Source organism: Leopardus geoffroyi, chromosome E2 (genome assembly GCF_018350155.1).
Source record: "Leopardus geoffroyi isolate Oge1 chromosome E2, O.geoffroyi_Oge1_pat1.0, whole genome shotgun sequence".
NCBI classification, from domain to species: Eukaryota; Metazoa; Chordata; class Mammalia; order Carnivora; family Felidae; genus Leopardus; species Leopardus geoffroyi.
The window spans coordinates 16,499,498-16,525,409 of record NC_059335.1 but is presented as its reverse complement, the minus strand read 5'-3'; the positions used below and the strand labels follow the sequence as shown (position 1 = coordinate 16,525,409).

The 25,912-nt window shown below is 37.7% G+C and overlaps 1 protein-coding gene across 6 annotated transcripts in view; it reads left to right on the top strand.

The window, feature by feature from the left end:
• The first annotated feature begins 390 nt into the window (after positions 1–390).
• Positions 391–25,912, top strand: part of ZNF420 (zinc finger protein 420) — a 38,123-nt gene continuing 12,601 nt past the window's right edge. The window contains exons 1-4 of one of the 6 annotated variants that reach the window (XM_045441010.1): positions 645–707; positions 2,166–2,215; positions 18,327–18,415; positions 19,691–19,820. In XM_045441010.1, the coding sequence (XP_045296966.1) occupies positions 18,407–18,415; positions 19,691–19,820 (139 nt within the window). In that variant the 5' untranslated portion in view covers positions 645–707; positions 2,166–2,215; positions 18,327–18,406. Of the gene's footprint in view, positions 708–2,165; positions 2,216–18,326; positions 18,416–19,690; positions 19,821–20,606; positions 20,719–25,912 lie in introns of those variants that run through there. The other 5 variants (XM_045441012.1, XM_045441011.1, XM_045441014.1 and 2 more) reach the window with 5 other exon arrangements.

Here is a 25,912-nt window from a genome sequence, read left to right as displayed (position 1 = left end):
AATCCCACAGTTAGAAAATGTCATTACCATGCAGCTTCAAGCACGAACCACCTCACCCAAAAGCATGAAGCATACAACCACACACCCAGCCGCCGAGGAACTCCCAGTCCGCCCGACTGTGTCCGGTGTGGTCTCATACACATACACACCGAAGGGCCTTTCAAGATACCCCGAGGGTCTCTGCGAGTCTGAGGCTCCGGCTTGTCCCCGCCTCAGTTCCAGCTCCCCGCCCCCCCCACCCTCCCCCTGGTACCTGCCCGCCTGAGAGTCCCGCCTTCTGCAAATCCCGTAAGACCCTAGACTGCTCCACACCCTAGCAGTCTCCTGGCCCAATCACTCCACTAGGGCGCGCCCGACGCCTGCGCATTGAGCTCAGGCGGGCACTCCCAGAAACACCCGCGGCGCGGCCTTTGGGCGAGCGAGTTCGAGTGGCGGAATCCACGAACCGAGGGGAGGGTTAGTAGACTGGGCCTCCCCGCGTCCCGGCCGGCCAGCCGCAGGCTTCCTGGTGTTGGACTACATTTCCCAGAGCCGCCGCGTCCCCAATGCGGCTTCACTTCCGTTTGTTCGTGCGATTTGGGGGCCTCGCGTGGGGAGGGCAGCGTCTGGAGGAGCTTGGCCCGGCTCCCGTTGGGCGGGCGAACCCGAAATCGGGGCTTGGACCCCAGGCGCCAGATCCTGGATCCTGAACTGCAGCTTCTGTCGAGGTGAGGATGTCCGGAATGCTGGGGCGGAAGCGTCACTGGAATTGTGTGTGTGGCGGTTTCTTGCCGTTTTGTGCCTGATACTGGTATGGGCGAATGGACGTATGCGGCTCTGGTTTTGTGTGTAAGCGTTTGCGTGAGTGAGAGTTGCAGCTCTGAGTAATAACTGCTGTCACAGTGTATTTGTGACCGCGTGCTTACCTGACCGGGAATGTGCCATGTGACAGTGTGATTGTGTGTGTACCTCTTGGGTGACTGGTGGTTTGCTTGTGACCGTGAGCTGTGCGACAGGACTGCTGTGACAGGGTGTTTAGATGGACTTGGGTCATTTTGAGGTTATTAATACGATTGTGTATTTTGTGTATTACTGGGGCTTCCTTGCGATTTTGAGGTGTTATGAGAGTGATACTGTGACAACGGTGTTTGTGTCCACTTGTTTTCCTTGACCTGGTACGGTTGTGTTTTTCTCTTTGAGTGCGTGCCATATATGTGACTGTGGGACTGTGAGTGTGCCACTTTTTCATGACTGTGTGAAGAGAGTAAAAGTGTTGTGAAAGTGTGTTTTGGGCCATGGGTATCTCTGATAGGGTGCTTGGATGTGCTGGAGTGTGTATATGCTCTGTATATGATTGGATTTTAAAGACAAAAGGTGGTCTGAGGATACAACATTAATTTGGCAATTGTGACTCTGGCTGCGTGACTATGGAAATGTGATTGTGGGTGACTTTGTCTAGTCATTTATATATTTTATAGCCTGTGACCTTATGGGAGTTTAGTGAGATACACAGATAAATTTGGGCGTTTGTATTTTGGGGGTTCATTCTGGGGCTGTCTGCCTTTGTATCATGAGTCTGTTGTGACTTTGTCCTTAAAGAACTTGACCTCTTTCTCTTCTGACCTCAGTGACTCCCCCCCACCCCCACCTCTCCTTCACACATGGCCTATATTGCTTCATTTCTGTATTCATCCTTAGTTCACAGTGGGATTGTAGATGTAGGTTCCCTGCGGCTTCCAGGTGTCCTCTCACCTTATAGCCTTAAGGATACTGAATGGAGAAAAATGACAGGAAGGAAGGAAGTCAGAAATTTGAGCCTCTGAATGAAGACTATGAGTTACTTCTAAACCACAGCAGATAGCAACTTCAAAACAAGCCATTTGGAAATGTAGTAGGGTTCCAGAGAATGTGCTAGAGGAGCCAGTCAGTCACACACTTTAGAGCCTGTGGCACTTCACTGCAGGGCTCTATCTCCAGTGGACAGTTTTGAATCCGGAAATAAATTCTAGCCCAAGACAGCTGTGATCTTGGACCTTCTTTCCGATACAGAAAGTTCTAGTCTTCTGATTTTCCTCCACATTAAATGAAGGGTAGATGGGGAGGGGAAAGAGAGTGTATTCTGATTTAGAGTACATCCTAAGAAAGGCCAAGTATCTCATGATTGGTTTTTCTTTTCCTGAGAGTAGAGCCAGAAGAGGAAAAAATGGCTGTTACACATTCAAAACCAAAGTCCAAGGTGAGTAGATGTTACCCCTTAGTTTCCGGAAATGCTTTTATTTTTTCAGGATATAGGAATCTTTGTTTTCTTTTTGAAATTTCCTAGTCAAGCTTTCTCAAATGATGGAGGTGGCAAGGCAATTTTCTGTAGATTGGGAGCATGGAATATGTGTAGTTAATTATGATAGATACTTCCCAATAGTGGTTAAATTGAGGAAGTATGGATTTGAGATTCATACATTTTAAAAGGAGATAATATTGTGTTCTTTTTAAAAAATTTTTTTAAATGTTTATTTTTGAGAGAGAGAGAGAGAGAGAGACAGAGACAGCGACAGCACAAGTGGGGGAGGGGCTGAGAGAGGGAGACAGAATCTGAAGCCGACTCCAGGCTCTGAGCTGTCAGCACAGAACCCCACATGGGGCTTGAACCCACAAGCTGTGAGATCATGACCTGAGCTGAAGTCAGACGCTTAACCGACTGAGCCACCCAGGCACCCCTATATTGTGTTATTTCTGACATAGCAGTATTATGAGTTTTTTTTTTTAACTTTTCCTGTTTATTAATTTTCAAACATACACAAAAGTATAATGAACCATCATAGGCCCAGCTCAAAAGGTATCACTTGCCAATCTTATTTATTCTGCCTTCAGTACAAACTCCTTTCTAATTAGCCTCTTGATTTCTTCTTTGATTTATGGGTTATTTAGAAATACGTTATTTAGTTTTGGGTATTATGAGGATCTTCCAGAGATCTTTTTGTTACTGATTTGATTCCACTGTGTTCAGAGAAATACATTGTATGACTTGAATTCTTTAAAATTCATTAAGATTGGTTTTGTGACCCCAAAATGTGTGGTCTATCTTAGTAAATGTTTGGTGTGCACTTGGAAAGACTATTCTGCTATTGTTGAGTGGAATGTTCCATAAATGTCAGCTAGGTAAGGTAGGTTGATAGCATTGCTTAAATCCTCTGTAACTTTACTGATTTTCTGTCTTGGATTTATTTCTTTCTCCCTGTAGTTTCTATGGGTTTCTGTTTCATGTATTTTGAAACTCTGTTATTAGATCATAAATGTTTTAGATAGTATGTCCTAATGGTGAATTGATCCCTTTATCCTTATGAAATGCTCTTCTTTATTCCTGGTAGTAGTCTTTGCTCTGAGCATCTACTTTGTCTGATATTTAATGTTGCTACTCCAGCTTTCTTTTCATTTGTGTTAGCATGCAATATCTTTTTCTATCCTTTTTTTTTTTTAACCTGTTTGTGTTCTGGTATTAGGGGGCATTTTTTGTCGGCCATATTCAGTTTTTATACAGTTTGACAATTTCTGTCTTATAATTAAAGTATTTATACCATTTATATTTAGTGTGATTATTGATGTGGTTTGGGTCAAATCCATCATCTTGTCCCATCTGTTCCCTATTCTCTTTTCATTTTCTGCCTTCTTTTGGATTGGGGGAGAGAGTTTCAAACTAACAATACCAATATTTTTACTAACCATCTGAATACAGAAAAACAATCAAGACTTCCTGGAGTTCAATAGGATAAAACCTGTCCTACAGTTAGGCTCATTTGTTTCATCTTCTACTTTTCGTGATTCCCCCCCGCCTTTGATTTAATTTTATTTTAAAATTATATAAAATATTTATTTATTTCCAAAATAAAAGCTACAGACAAGGTAAATTCAGAGAAGCCTGGTGTCCATTCCTGTCCTTTCCACCCTGTTCCCTTTTTCCTTCTATAGATAACTACCTGTACTTCTCTTTGGTTTATTCTTCTATTTTTCTTTTAAATGGTACATGTTTATGTATATGTGTTTGTATGTATATGTATGTAATTAAAAGAGAGTATTGTATGTATACTACACTATATCTTTTTCTTTCTCGAATATGTTTAATGTATTCTGGAGATCATTTTTAGCAGCCTAGAGAGATCTTTCTTATTCTATTTTATAATTATCTATTTCTTGATTGGCAGTAATAGTTTATTCACCCAGTCTTTTAATTTTTATTAAAAAAAATTTTTTTTAATATTTATTCATTTTTGAGAGACAGAAAGAGGGTGTGAGTGGTGGTGGGGGGGGGGGCAGAGAGAGAGGGAGACACAGAATCCAAAGCAGTCTCCAGGCTCTGAGCTGTTACACAGAGCCCAATGTAGGGCTCAAACCCACAAACCATGAGACCATGGCCTGAGCTGATGTTGGATGCTTAACCAACTGAGCCACCCAGGTGCCCCTATTCACCCAGTCTTCTGAGTGGGCATTTGGTTTTTGCCCCAATATTTTTCCATTGTATAATATAGCAATCAATAACAGTATGTATGGTTTCTATTTGTAAAGGTTTACCTTTCAGATTTCTAGAAGTGGCCTACTTTTAGCTTATGTTGTGGTTTTTGACATAGATTCTACCTGAATTACAACTCTTGAGCAATAATAAAATGGAAACTTTTTCTATAAAGTTTATAGAAAATTTCAAACATATATGAAAGTAAAAAGTATGGTGTAGTGCATCCCCATGTACCCTACCCATCACTCACTTTCAGCAAATATCAGTTTATAGCTAAACATGTTTCATCTCTAGATCCCTCTCCTCACAAAAAAAAGGATTATTTTGAACTAAGTTGCAGATATGAAATTTCATCCACAAATATTTTAATACATGTTTCTAAAAGATAAGAGCTTTTAATTTAAAGAACATAAGCACAATATCATTACTACTTAAAAAAAAATCCTTGCTACTGTCTTAATGTTATGAAATAGCCAGTCAGTATTAAGATTTCTCCTATTGTCCATAAATATGCATTAGAATTGAGATCCAACAATGCCTATTTAGTCTATTTAGTGTAATAGTGTGATATGTTTCTTGATCTTTCTTTCTCTTTTCTTACAGTTTATTTGTTCCAGAAACAGAGTTTTCTTATAAAGTTACCCATATTCTGGATTTTGTTGCTTGCTTATGTATTGTGTCATTTAACATGTTTTGTATTTCTTCTAAACTGGTATTTAATTCTAGAGGCTTGATGAGGTTTTTTTGTGGTTTTGCTTGTTTGCTTTGTACTAATCCTTTGTACATAATGGTGCATATATCTATGACATGGTGCATAACATTTGGTTGTTTTCCTTTATGTGATATTAGCAGCCATAGGTTGTCTTTTCTTGGAATTTATTATTTTATCAGGAGTCATAAAATGGTACTGTAATTCTGTCATTTCTTCTGCAGTTATTAGCTAGAATACTTCTGTAAAGGGAACCATCCTGTCATCAGTGTCTTGGTTACTCTGAAGTATAACTTATGTAAAAAAATTTTAGGATAAAAGCTTGATTTTTCTCATTATTTTTCAGCATCTTTGAAAGTTCATCCTGTGTTTTCCTTTTAAATTATTATTATATGGGACACCAAGGTGGCTCAGTCAGGTGTCTGACTCTTGATTTTGGCTCAGCTCATGATCTCATGATTCTTGAGTTCAAGCCCTGCATCAAGTTCCATGCCAGCAGTGCAGAGCCTGCTTGAGATTCTCTCTCTCTCCCTTTCTCTGCTCCCCCCGCTCATTTTCTCTCTCTCTCTCAAAATAAATAAAGAAACTTTAAAAGAATTATTTTTATGGACTTGTGGATTTAATTATATTTTACATGTGTCACTCTATAGCAATTACTGTTCTTTTTCATACTCTGATTGTTCATCTTTGGCCTATGGGATCCTCTTTATCCCCTCTGATTTGGTTCCTTTTGGATTCTGTGGCCCTGGTCCCTGAAATGGGAGAAGGCTTTTGTTTGGTACTCCGTTGGCAGTGAAACAATTCTCTACATCTGTGCTGATCCATCTGACCCTCTGTAGGGGCTGTTCCATGGGGGAAAATAGAACAGTGTGAGAGCTAGTGCTTTCTTTGGGTGCTTTACTTGACTAGTAAGTAATTAAAAGCTTGACTGTTACTTTCATTTTGGCTTATTGTCTTAGTTTTTCTGACAACTAGCAGCTCAACTATTTTCAGCTCCTTTTTTGATAGTGGGTGTGGTATCAATTTTGTCAAGGTTCTTGATAGTGTATATAAATCCTCTGTATTGTTACTGACATTTTCATCTACTTGTTCTGTTAGTTACTGAGAGAAAGATGTTAAAATTTCTAAAACTGATTATGGATCTGTCCATTTCTTCCTTTAGTTCTGTTAGTTTTTGCTTCATATATTTTGATGCTTTATTAAATCCGTGTACCTTTAGGATTTCTGTCTTCTTGATGAATTTGTCCTCTTTTTCTCTTATATTACTCTGTCTTGATCTCTGTTTTGTCTTATATTAATACAGCTACACAGGCTTTCGTATGCTTACTATAAAATGGTGGAGGTATATCTTTTCTGCCTCTCTCTCTTTTTTTTTTAAGTTTTTATTTAAATTTCAGTTAGTTAAGATACAGTGTAATATTACTTTCTGGTGTATAATATAGTGATTCAGCACTTCCATACAAGACCCAATGCTCATCTCAGCAAGTGCACTCCTTAATCTCTATCACCTATGTTACCAATCCTCCCAGCTATTTCACCTCTGGTAACCATCAGTTGTTCTCTATAGTTAAGAGTCTGTTTCTTGGTTTGACGTTCTTTTCTTTTCCCTTTGTTCATTTGTTTTGTTTCTTAAATTCTACATATAGTGAAATCTTACGGTATTTGTCTTTCTTGGACTGAGGTATTTTGCTTAGTGTAATACTCTCTAGCTCCATCCATGTTGTTGCAAATTACAAGATTTCATTCTTTTTATGGCTGAGTAATATTCCAGTGTGTGTGTGTGTGTGTGTGTGTGTGTGTGTGTGTGTGTGTGTAAACCCACATATACACTACATCTTCTTTATCCATTCATCAGTCAGTGGATACTTGGGCTGTTTCTATAGTTTGGCTATTGTTGACAGTGCTGGTATAAACATTAGTGTGCATGAATCCCTTTGAATTAATTTTTTTTTTTTCAAATTTGTATTTTTGTATTCTTTGGATAAATGTCCAATAGTGCAATTGCTGGATTGTGGGGTAGTTCTATTTTTAACTTTTTGAGGAATCCATTCTATTTTCCAGAGTGGCTGCACCAGTTTGCATTCCTACCAACAGTGCACAGGGCTTCCCCTTTCACCACATCCTCGCCACGACCTGTTGTTTCTTATATTGTTGATTTTAGCCATTCTGACAGATGTGAGGTGATATCTCATTGTGGTTTTGATTTGTATTTCCCTGATGATCAGTGATTTGAGCATCTTTTCATGTGTTTGTTGTCTTATATTAATATAGGTATGTAGGTTTTCTTATGCTTAGTATTTATATGGTGTATCTTCCTCCACAATTTTACTTTCAACCCATTTATATCTTTAAACTTAAAGTACATTTCTTATAAAGAGCATATAGTTGGAATTTGCTTTTTTTCCTTGTCTTGACATTATCTTTTTTTTTTTTTTTTTACTTTTTTTTAAACGTTTATTTATTTTTGGGACAGAGAGAGCATGAACAGGGGAGGGGCAGAGAGAGAGAGGGAGACACAGAATCCGAAACAGGCTCCAGGCTCTGAGCTGTCAGCACAGAGCCTGACGCGGGGCTCGAACTCATGGCCCGTGAGATCATGACCTGAGCCGAAGTCGGATGCCCAACCGACCAAGCCACCCAGGCGCCCTGACATTGTCTTTTAATTGGAGTGGTTGGACTATTGACCTTTAAGGAAATTACAATTTAGTTTAATCCCTGCTGGGGACAGGAGCTCCCCTATATATCTCTTAAGAAGTGCTTGGCACTTTTTACAGTTAGTACCCTTAAATTTCCTTGTGTCTTTAGCTTTGTGCTGAAGTTATGATTTTTCATCTTATCTGAAGTATTTTTGGTTGTTAACATGGTCAGTTATCTATTGAGCTTTCCACATGTGGAAGAAGTAGAATTTATAATTAAATGTTTATCAAATACCTACATGATTGACTTTCTATAGGGGCAGTGGTTCTCCCTAGAAAGTGTTTTAGAAATATATCTGGATGCTTTTGAATGTTAAAATAACTGAGTTGAATGTGAAATCTTCTGGCTTTTTGAAGGACTGAAGCCATGGATCTTAATTACAGGACAGAGAACTTTTCTATAAAGGGATAGACAGTAAATACTTTAAGCTTTATGGGCCAGATGGTCTCTGTTGCAGTTAATCAGTTCTGCTACTGTAGTGTGAAAGTAGTCAGTTTATAAACAAACAAGTGTAGATGTGTTCCAGTAAAATTTATTTACAAAAATATTTGTGGGCAGTAGTTTGCTAACTTCTTTTTTTTTTTTAAACGTTTATTTATTATTGAAAGACAGAGACAGAGCATGAGCAGGGGAGGGGCAGAGAGAGAGGGAGACACAGAATCTGAAGCAGGTTCCAGGCTCTGAGCTGTCAGGACAGAGCCCGACGCGGGGTTCAAACTCACAAACCGCGAGATCACGACCTGAGCCGAAGTCGGACGCTTAACCAACTGAGCCACCCAGGCGCCCCTGCTAACTTCTAATCTAGATGTTCTGCAGTACACAGCAAATAATTATTCTATGACCTATAAAATGAAGACCATTGCTATGGAAAAGAATGTGTTTATAATTAACTGGGTCTAGAACTTCTCACATAACACATTATTTTTGCATGATTTTTACAAACTTTTGAATTCATCATGTTGCTGTTATTGCATGGTTTTACTATTAGCTAAATCTTCCAGGAATGATTGAGAAAAGATTATACTTTGTTTTATTCAGAAATTTATCAAGATTTTTTTAAACACATGAAAAAGTTACAGCACTGATCGCAACACCACTTGTGATATTTTCCTTACCAGTATCACATACTTGTAGAAGCTTGTATTTGTAGATAACAAATTTCATTGATTTTGTACACACACATGAACATATCACACACATACATATATACACATACATAAATACACATATATAGACCTTATTTCAAAATGTCAAATATAAATAAAAGTTGTCAACATTACTTAGTTGAAGACTTCTGGGGAAGATGCTAGAGTAGGAGGAACCTAAGCTCACCTCGCCCCATGGATACAAGTAGATAAAACCCACATGAGTGTAAATAATTCACAAAACGACCTGAAGACTGGCAGAACAGACTCTCCATAGCTAAATGTAGAGAATAGGCCACATTGTAGAGGGTAGGAGGGTAGAGATGCAGTTGGGGGCTAAGTAGACCCACAGTACTATGGGAGAGAAGGACACTGCTGTAGGCATGGAAAGGGGAAAAAAAAAAGAGAGACCCTCACACCAAGCACTTCCACATGGGGAGATGAACCCCCTTAACATTTGTCTTTGAAAATAAGAGGGGCTGGGGTACCTGGGGGCTCTGTCGGTTGGTTAAGCATCCAACTTTGGCTCAGGTCATGATCTCGCTGACAGTGTGGAGCCTGCTTGGGATTCTCTCTCTCCCTCTCTCTCTCTGCCCCTCCCCCACTTGCATGCATGTGCTGTCTCTCTTTCTTTCTCTCTCTCTCAAAACCCCCAAAACTTTAGAAAATCAGAGTGGCTGATTTCATAAGTTCTTGGAAACAGTGGGGCTTAACACCTGGAACTTTAAAAATCACTAGGGGGGCGCCTGGGTGGCGCAGTCGGTTAAGCATCCGACTTCAGCCAGGTCACGATCTCGCGGTCCGGGAGTTCGAGCCCCGCGTCAGGCTCTGGGCTGATGGCTCAGAGCCTGGAGCCTGTTTCCGATTCTGTGTCTCCCTCTCTCTCTGCCCCACCCCCGTTCATGCTCTGTCTCTCTCTGTCCCAAAAATAAATAAACATTAAATAAAAAAATAAATAAAAAAAAAATAAAAATCACTAGGCTTGGCTCTGGGAGAGTTGGGAGGTGAGAGGAAACTGAGTCTCTGCTCTTAGAGAGACAGCACAATAAACAGCCCCACAGAGATACAAGATAAAAGCAGTAGTTTAAAAAATGCTTGGAGTATGTTGGGGGGATTTGTTTACTAATCTCAGAACTTGTGCTGGAGGGTCAGGAATCATTGGGAGACATCTCCAAGAACAAAAGGGCTGACGGGTACCAGTTTTCCTTCCCCAGCCCCCAGCCTACACACACAGACACCTATGAGAGCCAGTACAGCACTAATATTTGTTACATAATTTGCTAACAATGTCCCTGTCCCTGAATATTTCTGTGGATCTGCCCCTTCCAGCCAGGCCTCTGCTCCAGGTCCCTTCCCACAGCAGACCTGTGCAAACTTTGTGAATACCCTACACCCAACACCTGCATTCTCCTGAGGACCTGCCCCTCCAATATGCTAGGCTGAAGCTTTTCCAAAAGTGGTGCCACAAGCTTGGCAGTGTGCAAGCAGCCCTGACATGAGCCAGCAGTCACTCCAGTGTGACTCCTGCCTGGGGGAGAAGGGAAGATAACCACATATACCAGTCTACCTGTAGCCCCAGCAGTGAGCTGGGGGCAGATCTCTGGTCTGACTGCAGTCCCTGCCCACCAATGAAAGCTTCTCAGGGGACAGTGCATGGAATATGCCCTGCAGTTTGGTGCCACTGCATCTCTGGCAAACACCCGGTGTGACTCACCTTAAGCCCAGTGCAGCCCCCTACTGGCCCAGAAACAACACAGGGACCAAAATCTGTCCACAAATGGCTCAGCCACAACAGGAGACCGCATGCGACACACATAAAAGACACTCCTGAAGTGCCAGGTTCTGGTGAACAGGGGACATTGCACTGCAGGGCACTATAGGACCTCTTCTTCATAAGGTGCTACTTTTAAGAGCAGTAGGCATAGCTGACTTTCCTAACGCATGGAAACAGACATAAAGAGACAAAATGAAGAGACAAAGGAATATGTCTCAAATGGAAGAACAAAACAGAATCACAGCAGGAGACCTAAGCAAAATAGAGATAAGTAATATATGCCTGATAGAGAATTTAAAGTAATGGTCATAAAGATACTCACTAGACTTGAGAAAAGAGTGGAGGACCTCAGTGAGACACTTAACAAAGAGAAAACATAAAAAAGAACCAATCAGAGATGAAGAACTCAATAACTGAAATTAAAAATACACTAGATGGAATCAGTAGTAGGCTAGAGAAAGCAGAAAAAACAGGAGGGCAGAGTAATGGAAAGCAATCGTGCTGAATAAGAAAGAGAAAAAATAATTTAAAAAATGAGAATAGTCTCAGAAAACTGAAACCATCAAGTGTAATCACATTCACTTTATAAGGATCCCAGAAGGAGAAGAGAGAGCAAAGAAGGTAGAAAACTTACTTGAAGAAATAATAGCAGAAACTTCCCAAATTTGGGAAAGGAAACAAATCCAGATCCAGAGGCACAGAGAACCCCCAACAAAATCAGCACACGGATGTCCACACCAAGACACACAGTAATTCAAATGGCAAAAAGGAGTGATAAAGAGAAAATTCTAAAAGCAAGAGAAGACAAAACAGTTACATACAAGGGAAAATCCCATAAGGCTATCAGCTTATTTTTTGGCAGAAGCTTTGCAGGCCAGAAGGGAATGCCATGATATACATAGAGTGCTGAAAGAAAACCCTGCAGTTAAGAATACTCTGGCAGAACTATCATTCAGAATAGAAGAAGAGACAAAGAGTTTCCCAGAAAAAAGTTAAAAAAATTCATGACCACTAAACCAGCCCTATGTAGAACGTTAAAGGAGACTCTGAGTGGAAAGGAAGGACCATAAATAGTAATAATAAAGTAGGAAGAACACAGGCCCCTGGGTGGCTCAGTCGGTTAAGTGGCCAACTTCGGCTCAGGTCATGATCTTGTGATCCGTGATTTCAAGCCCCGCATCGGGCTCTGTGCTGACAGCTCAGAGCCTGGAGCCTGTTTCAGATTCTGTGTCTCCCTCTCTCTGACCCTCCCCTGTTCATGCTCTGTCTCTGTCTCAAAAATAAATAAATGTTAAAAAAAAAAAAGTAGGAAGAACAAAAGCAATAAAATTAAGTATATCTATAAAAATCAGTCAAGGGATTCACAAAAGAAAAGGATGTAAAGTATGACACCATATACCTAAAATGCAGAGGGGGGAGGAGTAAAGAATGGGTTCAAACTTAAGCAACCACCAACTTAATATAGACCACTATATGCAGAAGATGTTATACACAAACCTAATTGTAACCAAAATAGAAAACCAGAAATAGATATGCAAAAAATAAAGAGGAAGGAATCCAAGTATATCATTAAAGAAACCTAATGAGAGAAGAAAGGAATAGAGAAGACCTACAAAAACAACCGTAACAAAATGTAAAACAAGTAAACAAAATGGCAATAGGGACACACTTATCAATAATTACTTTGAATGTACATGGACTAAATACTGCAATCAAAAGGCATAGGGTGACAGAATGGGGAAAAAAGCAAGACCCATCTCTGTTTTGCATACAGGAGACTCATTTCAGATCTGAAGACACATGCAGATTGAAAGTGAAGGGATAGAAGAACAGTTGTCATGTAAATGTAAGTGAAAAGAACGTTGGAGTAGCAATACTTATATCGGACAAAATAAGACATTAAAACAACAAAAATTGTAAAAATAGACAAAGCACACTATCTAATGATAAAAGGAACAACCCAACAAGAATATATATCAATTGTAAATACTTACGCACCAAACATGGGACACCCAAATAAATAAAGCATCTAATAACAAACATAAAGGGAGGAAGTAATTGATAGTAATATAATAATAGGAGACTTTACCATCCTACTTACATCAATAGACAAATCATCCAAAAGAAAATCAATAGGGAAACCATGGCTTTGAAAGACACATTCAACCAGATGGATCAAATGATATATTCAGAACATTCCATCCTAAAACAGCAGAATATACATTCTATTCAAGTGCAAATGGAATGTTCTCCAGAATAGATCACATATTAGGCAATAAAACAAGTCTCAACAGTGGCACCTCGGTGGCTCAGTTGGTTAAGTGTCCAACTTCAGCTCAGGTCATGATTTGCCATCTGTGAGTTTATGCCTCGTGTTGGGCTCTATGCTGATAGCTCAGAGCCTGGAGCCTTCTTCAGATTCTGTGTCTCCCTCTCTCTCTGTCCCTCCCCCACTCATGCTGTTGTCTCTCAAAAATGAATAAACATTAAAAAAATAAAAAAATACAAGTTTCAACAAATTCAAAAGATTAAAGTCCTATTATGCAACTTTTCCAAACACAACACTTTTAAGCTAGATCAACCATAAGAAAAAATCTGGAAAGAACACAAAATACATGGAGGTTAAGTAACATGCTACTAAATAATGAATGGGCCAAACAAGAAAAGAGGAAATCAAAAAATACATAGAGATAAATGAAAATGAAAACACAATGATCCAAAACCTTTGGGATGCAGCAAAAGCTGTTCTAAGAGGGAAGTTTGTAGCAATACAGGCCTACTTCAAGGAGCAAGAAAAATCTTAAATAAACAACTTAAACTTACACCTAAAGCAGCTAGAAAGAGAACTAACAAAACCCCAAGTAGAAGGAAGGAAATAATAAAGATTAGAGCCCAAGTAAATGAAATAGAAACTTGAAAAAGAAATAGCTGGTTCTTTGAAAAGATCAACAAAATTAATAAACATTTAGGCAGACTAATCAAAAAGACAAAAAAAAAAAAAGAGGAATCTAAACAAAATCATAAATGAAGGAGAAATAACTGGCACTACAGAAATACAAAAGATTATAAGAGAATATTATGAAAAATTATATGCTAACAAACTGGACAACCTAGAAGAAATTGAGGAATTTCTAGAAACATGTAAACTACCAAAATTGAACTGGAAAAAATAGAAAATTTGAATAGCCTGGTTACTAGCAATGAAATTGAATCAGTAATCAAAAAACTCCGAATAAACGAAATTCCAGGATCAGATGGCTTCACAGGTGAATTCTACCAAACATTTATTAAAGAGTTAATGCCTAGTCTCAAACTATTGCAAAAAACAGAGGAGGAAGGAAAACTTCTTCTTTCATTCTATGAGGCCAGCATTACCCTGAGACCAAAACCAGATAAAGACACCAGTAAAAAAGAGAAATACAGGGGCATCTGGGTGGCTCAGTCGGTTAAGCGTCCGACTTCAGCTCAGGTCATGATCTCCCAGTTTGTGAGTTCAAGCCCTGCATCAGGCTCTGTGCGGACAGCTCAGAGCCTGGAGCCTGCTTCAGATTCTGTGTCTCCCTCTCTCTACCCCTCCCCTGTTCATGCTCTGTGTCTCTCTCTTTCAAAAATAAATAAACATTTAATTAAAAAAAAAGAAATACAGGCCAATATCTCTGTTGAACATAGATGCAAAATTCTTCAATAAAATACTACCAAACCGCATCCCAACAATACATTAAAAAAAATCATTCACCATGATCACGTGGGATTTATTCCTGAGATGCAAGGGTTGTTCAGTATTCACAAATTAATCAATGTCATACATCACATCAACAAGAGAAAGGATAAATACCATATGATCATTTCATGCATTTCAGTAGATGCAGAAAAAGCACTTGACAAAGTATATCCATTTATAAAAACCCTCAACAAAGTAGATTTAGAGAGAACAGTCCTCAAGATAGTAAAGGCCATCTATGAAAAACCCATACCTAACATCATACTTATTGGGAAAAACTGGGAAACCCTAAGACCAGGAACAAGACAAGGACGTCCACTCTCACAATGTTTTGTTTTGTTTTGTTTTGTTTTGTTTTGTTTTGTTTTGTTTTGTTTTGTTTGTTTTGTTTTGTTTTAAATGTTTATCCATTTTGAGAGGTGTGCGGGTACATGGGGAAGAGGCAGAGAGAGAATCCCAAGCAGCCTCCATGCTGTCAGTGCACAGCCTGACGTGGGACTAGGTCTCATGAACCATGAGATCATGACCTGAGCTGAAATCCAGAGTCAGAAGCTTAACCTGCTGAGTCATCAGGTGCCCCCACTCTTTACCACTTTTTTCAACATAGTACTGGAAGGCCTAGTCATAGTAATCAGACAACAAAAAGAAGTAAAAGGGATCTAAATCAGTAAGGAAGCAGTGAAACTTTCACTATTTGCAGATGACATAATATGTATTTAAAACCCAAAAGATTCTACCAAAAAACTACTAGAAGTGATAAATGAATTCACTAAGTTCACAGGATACAAAATCAATATACAGAAATCCATTAAACAGCAGAACAAGGGGCGCCTGGGTGGCTCAGTCTTAGTTAAGAGTCCGACTTTGGCTCAAGTCATGAACTCATGGTTTGTGGGTTCAAGCCCTGCGTCAGGCTGTCTGCTGTCAGCACAGAGCCTGCTTCAGATCCTCTGTCTTCTCCTCTCTCTATCCCTCCCCCACTCAAAAATAAATTAATATTAAAAAAAACACACAGAAATAAAAGTTAAAACAATCCTGGGGAGGGGGTACCTGGGTGGCTCAGTCAGCTAAGCGTCTGACTCTTGATTTTGGCTCAGGTCATGATCTCACAGTTCATGGGTTTGGGCCCCTGCCTCAGGCTCCATGTTGACAGTGCAGAACCTCCTTAGGATTCTCTCTCTCTGCCCTCTCCTGCTCACATGCTCACGCTCTCAAAATAAATAAATAATAGAAAATAATCCCATTTACAATTGTACCAAAAAGAATAAAATACTTAGGAATAAACTTAACCAAGGAGGTGACAGATCTATACTCGGAAAACTTTAAAATAAATGAAAGATTAAAGAAATTGAAATTGATGAAATTGAAAAAAGAAAGACATTTAAGACAACACAAATATAAAGATATTCCATGCTCATGGGTTGGAAGAACAAATACTGTTAAAATGTCCATACTTCCCAAAGCAATCTACAGATTTAATGAAATCTCTGTCAAAATACCAACATCATTTTTCACAGAACTAGAGCAGTAACCCTAAAATTCATATGGAACCACAAAAGACCCCCATTAGCCATCTTGAGAAAGAAGAACAAACCTGGAGGTATAACAATTCCAGATTTCAAGGTATACTAAAAAGCTATAGTAATCAGTATAGTGTGGTACTGGCACAAAAACAGATTGGTGGAACAGAATAGAGTGCTCAGGCATAAACCCATGATTATATGGTCAATTAGTCTTTCACAAAGGAGGCAAGGATATGCAATGGGAAGAAGTCTCTTCAACAAATGGTGTTTGGAAAACCGAACAGCTACATACAAAAGAATGAAACTGGATCACTGTCTTATACCATATATAAAAATTTAAAAGTCAGTTAAAAATCTAAATGTGAGATCTGAAACCATAAAAATTCTAGAAGAAAACACAGTAATTACTCTGATCAGCCATAGCAACACTTTTCTAGATATGTCTCTTGAGTCAGGGGGAACAAAAACAAAAATAAACTATTGGGATTACTTCAAAATAAAAAGCTTTGCACAGCAAAAGAAACATTCAGCAAAACTAAAAGACAGCTTATTGAATGGGAGAAGATATTTGCAAATGACATATCTGATAAAGGGGTAGAATCCAAAATATATATTAAAAAAAAAGCTATATAAATCAACAAAAACCCCTAATCAATTAAAAAGTGGGCAGAAGACATGAACATTTTTTTCAAGGAAGACCCACACATGGCCAACAAACATAAAGAGAGGCTCCATATCACTCGTCATCAGGGAAATGCAAGTCAAAACCACAATGAGAATTACCTCACACCTGTCAGAATGGCTAAAATCAAAAACACAAGAAACAATAAGTATTGGTGACGATGTAGAGAAAAAGGAACCCTGGTGCACAATTGGTAGAAATGCAAACTGGTGCAGCCACTCTGGGAAACAGTGTGCGGGTTCCTCAGAAAATTATAAATAGAACTACCCTATGATCCAGCAATTGTACAACCAGTATTTACCCAAAGAATACCAAAACACTAATTCAAAGGGATACATACATCCCTATGTTTGTAGCAGCATTATTTACAATAGCCAAGATATTACCATATTATCTAGTAATTGCACTATTGATATTTACCCAAAGACTATGAGAACACGAATTTAAAAAGATATAGGTACCCGTATGTTTACTGCAGCATTATTAATAATATCTAAATTATAGAAACAGCCCAAGTGTCCATTTATAGATGAGTGGATAAAGTAGTAGTGTGTATATATATATATATATATATATATATATATATACACACACACACACACAATGGAATATTACCTAGTCATAAGAAAGAATGAAATATTGCCATTTACAACAACATGAATGGATCTAGAGAGTATAATGCTAAATGAAATTAGAGGAAGACAAATACTGTATGATTTCACTGATGTGAAATTTAAGAAAGAAAGCAAAGAAAGGAAGAAGACAAACCAAGAAATAGGCTCTTAACTATAGAGAACAAACTGATGGTTACCAGAGGGGCAGTTGGGTGGGGTTGTATATGAAATAGGTGAAGGGGATTAAGAGTACACTTAAATGATAAGCACTGAGTAATGTATAGAATTGTTTAATCAGTATATTGTACACCTGAAAACAATATAATGTATGTTAACTATACTGGAATTAAAATTTTTTTTTTTTTTCAACGTTTATTTATTTTTGGGACAGAGAGAGACAGAGCATGAACGGGGGAGGGGCAGAGAGAGAGGGAGACACAGAATCGGAAACAGGCTCCAGGCTCTGCGCCATCAGCCCAGAGCCTGACGTGGGGCTCGAACTCACGGACCGCGAGATCGTGACCTGGCTGAAGTCGGACGCTTAACCGACTGCGCCACCCAGGCGCCCCTGGAATTAAAATTTTTTAAATGGGACTTAAAAATATGCTTAGTTGAATATTGTCATCTTATAAATCTGATTGGTTTATTTTAAGTAGTTGCAAGCAAGCATTTAATTGTGCCTTTTAATGTGTATAACTGTTGGTCATTATCTCTATTTTTGGCATAAAGGATATAAATGTATTATCTATAATTTTTTTCAGAAACAGTAGAGAAGTTGTTGTAAATATTGTCTTTTTGTATATAGAGAGCATTAAGTTTGATCAGAGTAACAACCATCACCTGTACGTGTCCCAGTTAGTATTTTTTTGGTGATGGGAGCAAGAGACAGGAAGAAGAGAGCAACAAAGATAATTCTAACTTACTCATTTGGAACTTTGCAAAAAGCATGGTCTCATGGTTCGGTTTTCTTGTCTCTAGCTCTGCCTTTTTCAGACTCTGTGCTTCTCTAAGATAGGAATCCAGAGGAGGATTGATCATTTCTTGGAGCACTAAAAACCATGGCTCAGGTAAATTGGTGTTTTTTCATGCTCTGTTTAAGTAGTCACTTTTTTTACAGAGTATGTGCATATTTGCATTCCTTATTTCTGAAATGTCCTTCCTAACTGACCCCACTCAGCAATGTGCTCCCCAGCATTCCAGTCTTATAAGTGATGAGGATCTTTCCTAAGTTTGTCTTTCTAATCAACCTATATTCACATAATTATTCAAAAATACTTGGAGCATCTTTGACTAGAAGCACTGATTTAACAAAAGCAGATTCCCTGATTTTATAAGATAGAGAAGGTTGTTAATTGTACCACGCATGAGAAAACTTTGAACTTCTCTTTATACCTAAGTTTCCTGGTTAAACAAGATCATTAGTTTTGACTGGCCTCAGAGCTCATGCTTTGTGAGCTTTTAAGATCCATTAGAACATGATTAGAGCCTGAAAGAGATCAGGGATCTTACCTGGTAATCCATAATTGACATAAAGCAATAATATGGATAACTTTGAGAGTCAAAGTTATGTGTTAATCTTGTACATGTAAGTTTAGATGATCTTTTCTACCTTTCTGTTGCTTAGAACAAGGAAAAATGTACATTTTATAAGTGATAAATAGTAACAAGAAAGATCATCATTCACACGCAAAAGTTGTTGAGAATTGTAGACTCCCAAAAGTAAGAAATGCTTATGAGATTATTATATAAGCTAAATGTGTAAATAATGCACGCTTCGTAAGTCAGACATTCATTATATGGAGCTATTTTGCAGCCTATTAAAATATATACTAAATTATTGGTAAGAAGGAAAATGCTTATGAGATAATATCCTGATACAATGATGGATTGAGGTTTCAATAAATTTCTTAATTTTACACAAAATTTATAAGAAGCAGATTTTATGAGATTTTACAAAAATATTTTTCTTATTTCTTAAAGAATAAGGAAGAGAAACTTGAATTTATTGAGAACGTATGATATACAAGATACAAGTGTAATTAAAGAAGAGTGAATGATAGAGTATTGTACAGGTTGCCTTTGTGTGCTATTTCTTTTAGTTGCGACTTTACATCTTTAATTTCCAGACTTATCTGCAAATGAGATGTTCTATATTCAGGAATTACCTATAGCAACAGGAATATGTTGGTACTTCAGAAGAATTGATTTCTTTAGTGTCTCATTTATGTCAGTGGCTTTCTGCTGTTTTTTACCTCCTTTGTGGAGAGTACCCTGTCATTTCCCCTCTGTTGAAAAAAATATTTTCTTTATTTCCACAACTGGTATTATATTTGTTGTTTCAGAGATCAGTGATGTTCAGGGATGTTGCCATTGACTTCTCTCAGGAAGAGTGGGAATGCCTGGACTCTGCTCAAAGGGATTTGTATAGAGATGTGATGTTGGAGAACTATAGTAACTTGGTGTCACTAGTAGGTAAGGAAATGTACCCCTAGTATTTCAGGATCTACCTTGGGAATGGCTGCTTTCTTCGATTGTTTTTAAGTAACTGAATTGCCTCTTATTATTCTCAAAGGAATGAGAATATTTCAATTACTGGAAATAGTAATATTTCATAGGGCATATTTGCTTTCTCCATTTTCCAGTGTAATTATCGCTCTTCTTTCTCTCTTATTTGATAAGCAAGGGGCTAGATTTGAATTCTGGGACACTAACAATATTGTCAGGAAAAACAGGCTATGCATTGTTACAATTTAGATATGCTAAAGGAGTTAAAAATATTTTGAAAATTAGATCCAGAAATATATTGTTTTTCGGACAATAGAAGAGCTTATATTATTTACATAGTAATAGGGTAGATTAGGTCAGGTAAACAATCCACTACAACAAATACTTTCGCTCCTATTTGCGTTTTGTAGTTGAATATTACATTTTAAGAACTTTGTATTGTTCATTGAATGAATGTGCTAGAACCACCTTCTACTGGAAAATAGCTCAGGAAGAACATGTGATTGTCTAAGAAAGTTTGTTGGATTTTTCCTATAACAAAATAAGAGACATCCTATATCAGTTAAAACTTTTAACAAGTGATTTTCCAACCTAAATGATCACTTTATTCTTTAGACTCTTGAAGTCCCTGTCTTTTACCCATTCACTCCTCTTTTCTCTGAAGGCTTTATGAAGTTACTGGTTGGTACACTGCCTTTGAGACCCAAGTCATGTGGAAAAAAGACTTCTGACTTGAGAAGAAAAGCAAGGGCTTTTCAGCACAATCTCTCTAAGGAATCCCACCTAATCCCTACTCTTCTCCCTTTTGGTCTCTTATGATAGTCCTTCCCACTCTCAAAGGAGGAGCTCTTCCTTTTCTCCAGTGGTATGTAAACTTGGGAGTCAATTCCTTTCTAGATTTTTTTTTGTATTTAGATTTATATTATTGTCTCCCTTTAAAATGTATTCATTCATTCAAAATATATTTATTAAGAGCCTATTCTTTACCAAGGACTATAGTAGGTATTGAAGAAATGATCTAGATAAAGTTTGTGTTCTGCTACATTCTCTGGGAGAAATAAAAATATATGTGTTTGTGTGTATATATTTACATATATACATTTATTTAATAAATATAATAGTTTGCAGGCAACAATAAGGAATTTGAAAGTAAAGGAGAGTAGGCAAATTAACTGCAGGGTATGGGTAGGCTATTTATTTTAGATAGGTAGATTTTTAAAAAACCTCTCTAAGGAGGTAATATTTGAACAAAGACTTGACTGAAGTAAGGGCAGGAGTCAGGCCAGTCTATGCAGGAACAGTATTGCAGACAGATGGAGTAGTAAACGTAGAGAGTTTAGGGTGGGTGTTAACTTAGTAGGAGGAACAGAAAAGCATAATTAAAGAAGAGTGAATGATAGAGTAATTAAGAAATAAATATAATTTGGCAACTCCAGAAAAGGAGTTCAAATTTTATGCTTTGAGGTGGTGCCCTCTGACTTCTAGTGAAAGAAAATGCACATCCTCTCTGAAGGAAAGTAAGAGGGTTTTAGAATTCTCACAAATTAAGATCAATAAAAGATGAGATCACAAAGATCATCCAACCCACAAGGAAACAGGTCATAGGTGAGTGATAGATAATCTAAAGAAACAACAGATTACATGGCAAATGATTTCACATATTGGTATTTTTAGATATAAATATAAAATGTTGGTGAAATGTTTAAAGAAATAAGCTAAATCACAAAAATAACAAGCAAAAAGATTTTCATAGAGGGTCAGATTTGAAAGAGAACTAAGAACATTTCTAAAGGTTCTGTTTAGATCTTTTAAAAAATAATCATCAATAGATTGATAAGTTTGAATGAAAATTGTTTTCTTTATAAAAAGACATAAAGAAAATAAAAGGCCTTGAATTGGGTGAATATATTTGCAATTCATATTGACAACAATGAAATTGATACCTAGAATATAAAAAGCTTTTATAGATTAAGGAAAAGAAAATATTTTGTTTTTAAAAAGTGGGTAAAAGACATTCATAGGCAGTTCAAGGAAAAGGAAATAACAAATCAAGGAGGTAAAAGACCTATACTCTGAAAACTATGAAACATTGATGAAAGAAATTCAAGATAATACAATTGGAAAGATATACACTGCTCATGGATTGGAAGAATTAGTAATTGTTAAAATGTCCGTACTACCCAAAGCAAACCACAGATTCAGTGCAATACCTAACAAGATGCCAATAGTATTTTTCATAAAACTAAAGCTAAAATAATTAATCTACAACAAAGGAGGCAACAATACCCAATTGGGGGAAAGAGAGTCTTTTGAATAAATGGTTTTCTTTGTTCTGGAAAAACTGGAGAGCTACATGCAAAGGAATGAAACTACACTACTTTCTTACACCATACACAAAAATAAACTCAAAGTGGGTTTAAGACCTAAATTTGAGACCTGAAATCATTAAAAGAATACATAGGCACTAATCTTTTAATAAACTCTTGGGACTACATGAAAATAAAAAGCTTTTGTACACCAAAGGAAACCCATGAATAAAATGAAAAGACAACCTACTGAATGGGAGAAGATATTTACAAATGATATGTCTGATAAGGGGTTAATATCACTATTTTGTTTAAAAAAAAAAGGGAAAGGAAATACAAATAGCCAACAGACATGAAATGCTATTGACTGAATAAATAAATAAAATTTTACAAGGTATTACTATTTAGCAATACAACAGCCAAAACGTGGAAACGACTCAGATGTCTAGCAGCTGATGAATGGATGAATAAAATTTGTTATATCCTTAAATGGAGTATTATTTAGCAATAAAAAGGAGTTCTGATACATACTACAACATGGATGAGCCTTGAAAACATGCTAAGTGAAAGAAGCCAGATGCAAAGACTGTATATTACATTATTTCATTTATATGAAATGTCTACAATAGACAACTATAGGGACAGAAAGTAGATTAGTGGTTGCCAAGTGCTGGGGGTGGGAGATGAAGGTGAATTGGAGAATTGAAATAGAGAAATTGGAAATGACTGCTAATAGACACAGGTTTCTTTTTGTGGTGATAAGAATACAATCTCTAGATTGTGGTCATTGTTGCACAATTCTGTGAATACTAAAAATCATTGAATTGGAAAAAAAATCATTGAATTATATACTTTAAATGAATAAACTGTAGGTATGTGAATTATATTTGAACACTTTGGGAAAAAATATGGAAATAATTTCTAAATTTGTATGCATAGCTGGAGTTTGTTTAAAAATTCCAGATCCCTGGCCACACCTCAGACCAATTAAATCACAATCTCTTAGCATGGGATACAAATATTATGTTTTGAAGCTACTTAGGTTGTTCAAATGTTCAGACATGTTTGGTAACCACTACAATATATTACCTAAGAATAAATTTATGTATTTATTTTATTATTTTATTTTAGATATATTTTTAGACAGAGAAGACATGTGAGTGGGAGAGAGGGGAAGAAGAAGGGAGGGAGAAACAGAGAGAGAAAGAGAATCTTAAGCAGGTTCCACTCTCAGCATGGAGCCCGAGGCAGGGCTCAATCTCATGACCCTGGAATCATGTCCTGAGCCGAAATCAAAGAGTCGGCTGCTCAACCAACTGAGCCACGCAGGCGCCCCAAAATTTATTTTTGTTTTAAATTTTTGTTTATTTTGGGGCACCTGGGTGGCTCAGTCAGGTTAAGCGTTGCGTCTGACTTTGGCTCAGGTCATGACCTCGTGGTTTGTGGGTTTGAGCCCTGTGTTGGGCTCTGTGCTGACAGTTATGAGCCTGGAGTGTGCTTCTGATTCTGTCTCCCTCTTTCTTTGCCCCTCCCCCGCTCACGCTGTGTGTGTGTGTGTGTGTGTGTGTGTGTGTGTGTGTGTGTCTCAAAAATAAGTGTTTTTATTAATGTTTGTTTATTTTTGAGAGAGAGCAGGGAAAGGGCAGAGAGAGAGAGGGAGACAGAATCCCAAGCAGGCTCTGCACTCTCAGTGCAGAACCTGATGGGGGGCTTGAACTCAGGAACCATGAGATCATGACCTGAGCCAAAATCAACAGTTGGTCAGTTAACCAACTGAGCCACCCAGACGCCCCTATTTTTTTATTTGAGGGTTCACTCCATTTAGTTGCTATTGCCAGTATGCTTGGATTTATTTCTTCCCTATTTTATGTTTCTTGTCTACTCTTAATCTTCTGTGCTTCCTTCTTTTATTTCTTTCCTAATAATCAGGATGGATACATCTCTTTTTTTTTTATTTATGTTTATTTATTTTTAAGAGAGAGAGCACACACACGAGCCGAGGTAGGCTAGAGAGAGATGGGGAGAGAGGATCTGAAGTGGGCTCTGCACTGACAGCAGAGAGCTTGATGTGGGGCTTGAACTCACGAACCGTGAGATCATGACCTGAGCTGAAGTTAGACGCTTAACTGACTGAGCCACCCAGGCATCCCTGTTTTGTTTTGTTTTTTTTAAACTCCATTTTCCCCCTTGTTTAATTTGGAAGATGTATACTATTTTTTATCCTTAGTGGTTATCTTTAATTTTTTGTCACATGTACTTTATTTCTTTTAATGCAAGTATAGTTTGTAGCTTTTTATTAATTGTAATGATGTTTGAAAAATATACACATTTAATGAAAATTAAATATTTTATTAATTATTAAATGTTTTAATATTAAGGCACTCATTCAATCCACATACAGTGTTTGCACACTGCTTTGCAGAAGTCTTTTCTTTTTTTAAAGTTTTTATTTAAATTCCAATTACCATACAGTACAACACTAGTTTCAGCTGTAGAATTTAGTGATTTATCACCTATGTACAACACTGTGCTCATCACAAGTGCCCTCCTTAATACCCATCACCTATTTAACACATTACTCCACCTACCTCCCCTCCAGCAACTATCAGTTCTGTATAATTAAAGAGTCTGTTTCTTGGTTTGCCTCTCTTTTTCTTTTTTTCTCCCTATGTTCTTTTATTTTGTCTCTCAAATGCCACATATTTGGGGTGCCTGAGTGGCTGTCGGTTAAGTGTCCAACTTGGGCTCAGGTCATGATCTCGCAGTTTGTGAGTTCAAGCCCCGCCTTGGGCTCTGTGCTGACAGCTGAGCCTAGAGCCTGGTTCAGGTTCTGTGTCTCCCTCTCTCTCTACCCCTCCCCTGCTGGCACTCACTCTGTCTGTCTCTCTCAAAAATAAATCAACATTTAAAAAAATTTTTTTTAATGCACATATGAATGAAATCATATAGCAGTTGTCTTTCTCTGACTGACTTCGCTTAGCAGAATACATTCTAGTTCCATCCATGTTGTTGCAAATGGCAAGATTTCATTTTTTTTTTATGGCTGAGTAATAGTGCATTGTGTGTGTGTATGTGTGTATATATATATATATATATATATATATATATATATATATATACCTTCTTTATCCATTCGTCAGTCGATGGACATTTGGGTTGTTTCTGTAATTTGGCTGTTGTTGCTATGCTGCTATAAGCATTGGGGTACATGTATCCCTTTGAATCAGTACTTTTGTATCATATGGGTAAATATCTAGTAGTACGATTGCTGGCTCATAGGATAGTTCTACTTTTAACGTTTTGAGGAACCTCCATATTGGTTTCCAGAGTGGCTGTACCAGTTTGCATTCCCACCAACAATGTAAGAGGATTCCCCTTTCTCTGCATCCTGACCAACATCTGTTGTTGGGAAAACTGGACAGCAACATGCAAAAGAATGAAACTGGACCACTCTCTTACACAATACACAAAAATAAGTTCAATGGATTGAAGACCTAATTGTGAGACAGGAAACTATCAAAATCCTAGAGGAGAACACAGGCAGTAACATCTTTGACATTGGTCGTAGCAACTTCTCACTAGATAGGTCTCCTGAGGCTAGGGAAACGAGCAAAAATAAACTATTGGTACTACATAAAAATAAAAATCCACACAGTAAAGGAAACAACAAACCGAAAAGGCAACATACAGAACGGGAGAAGATATTTGTAAATCACATATCTAATAAGGGGCTAGTATACAAAAGAACTTACC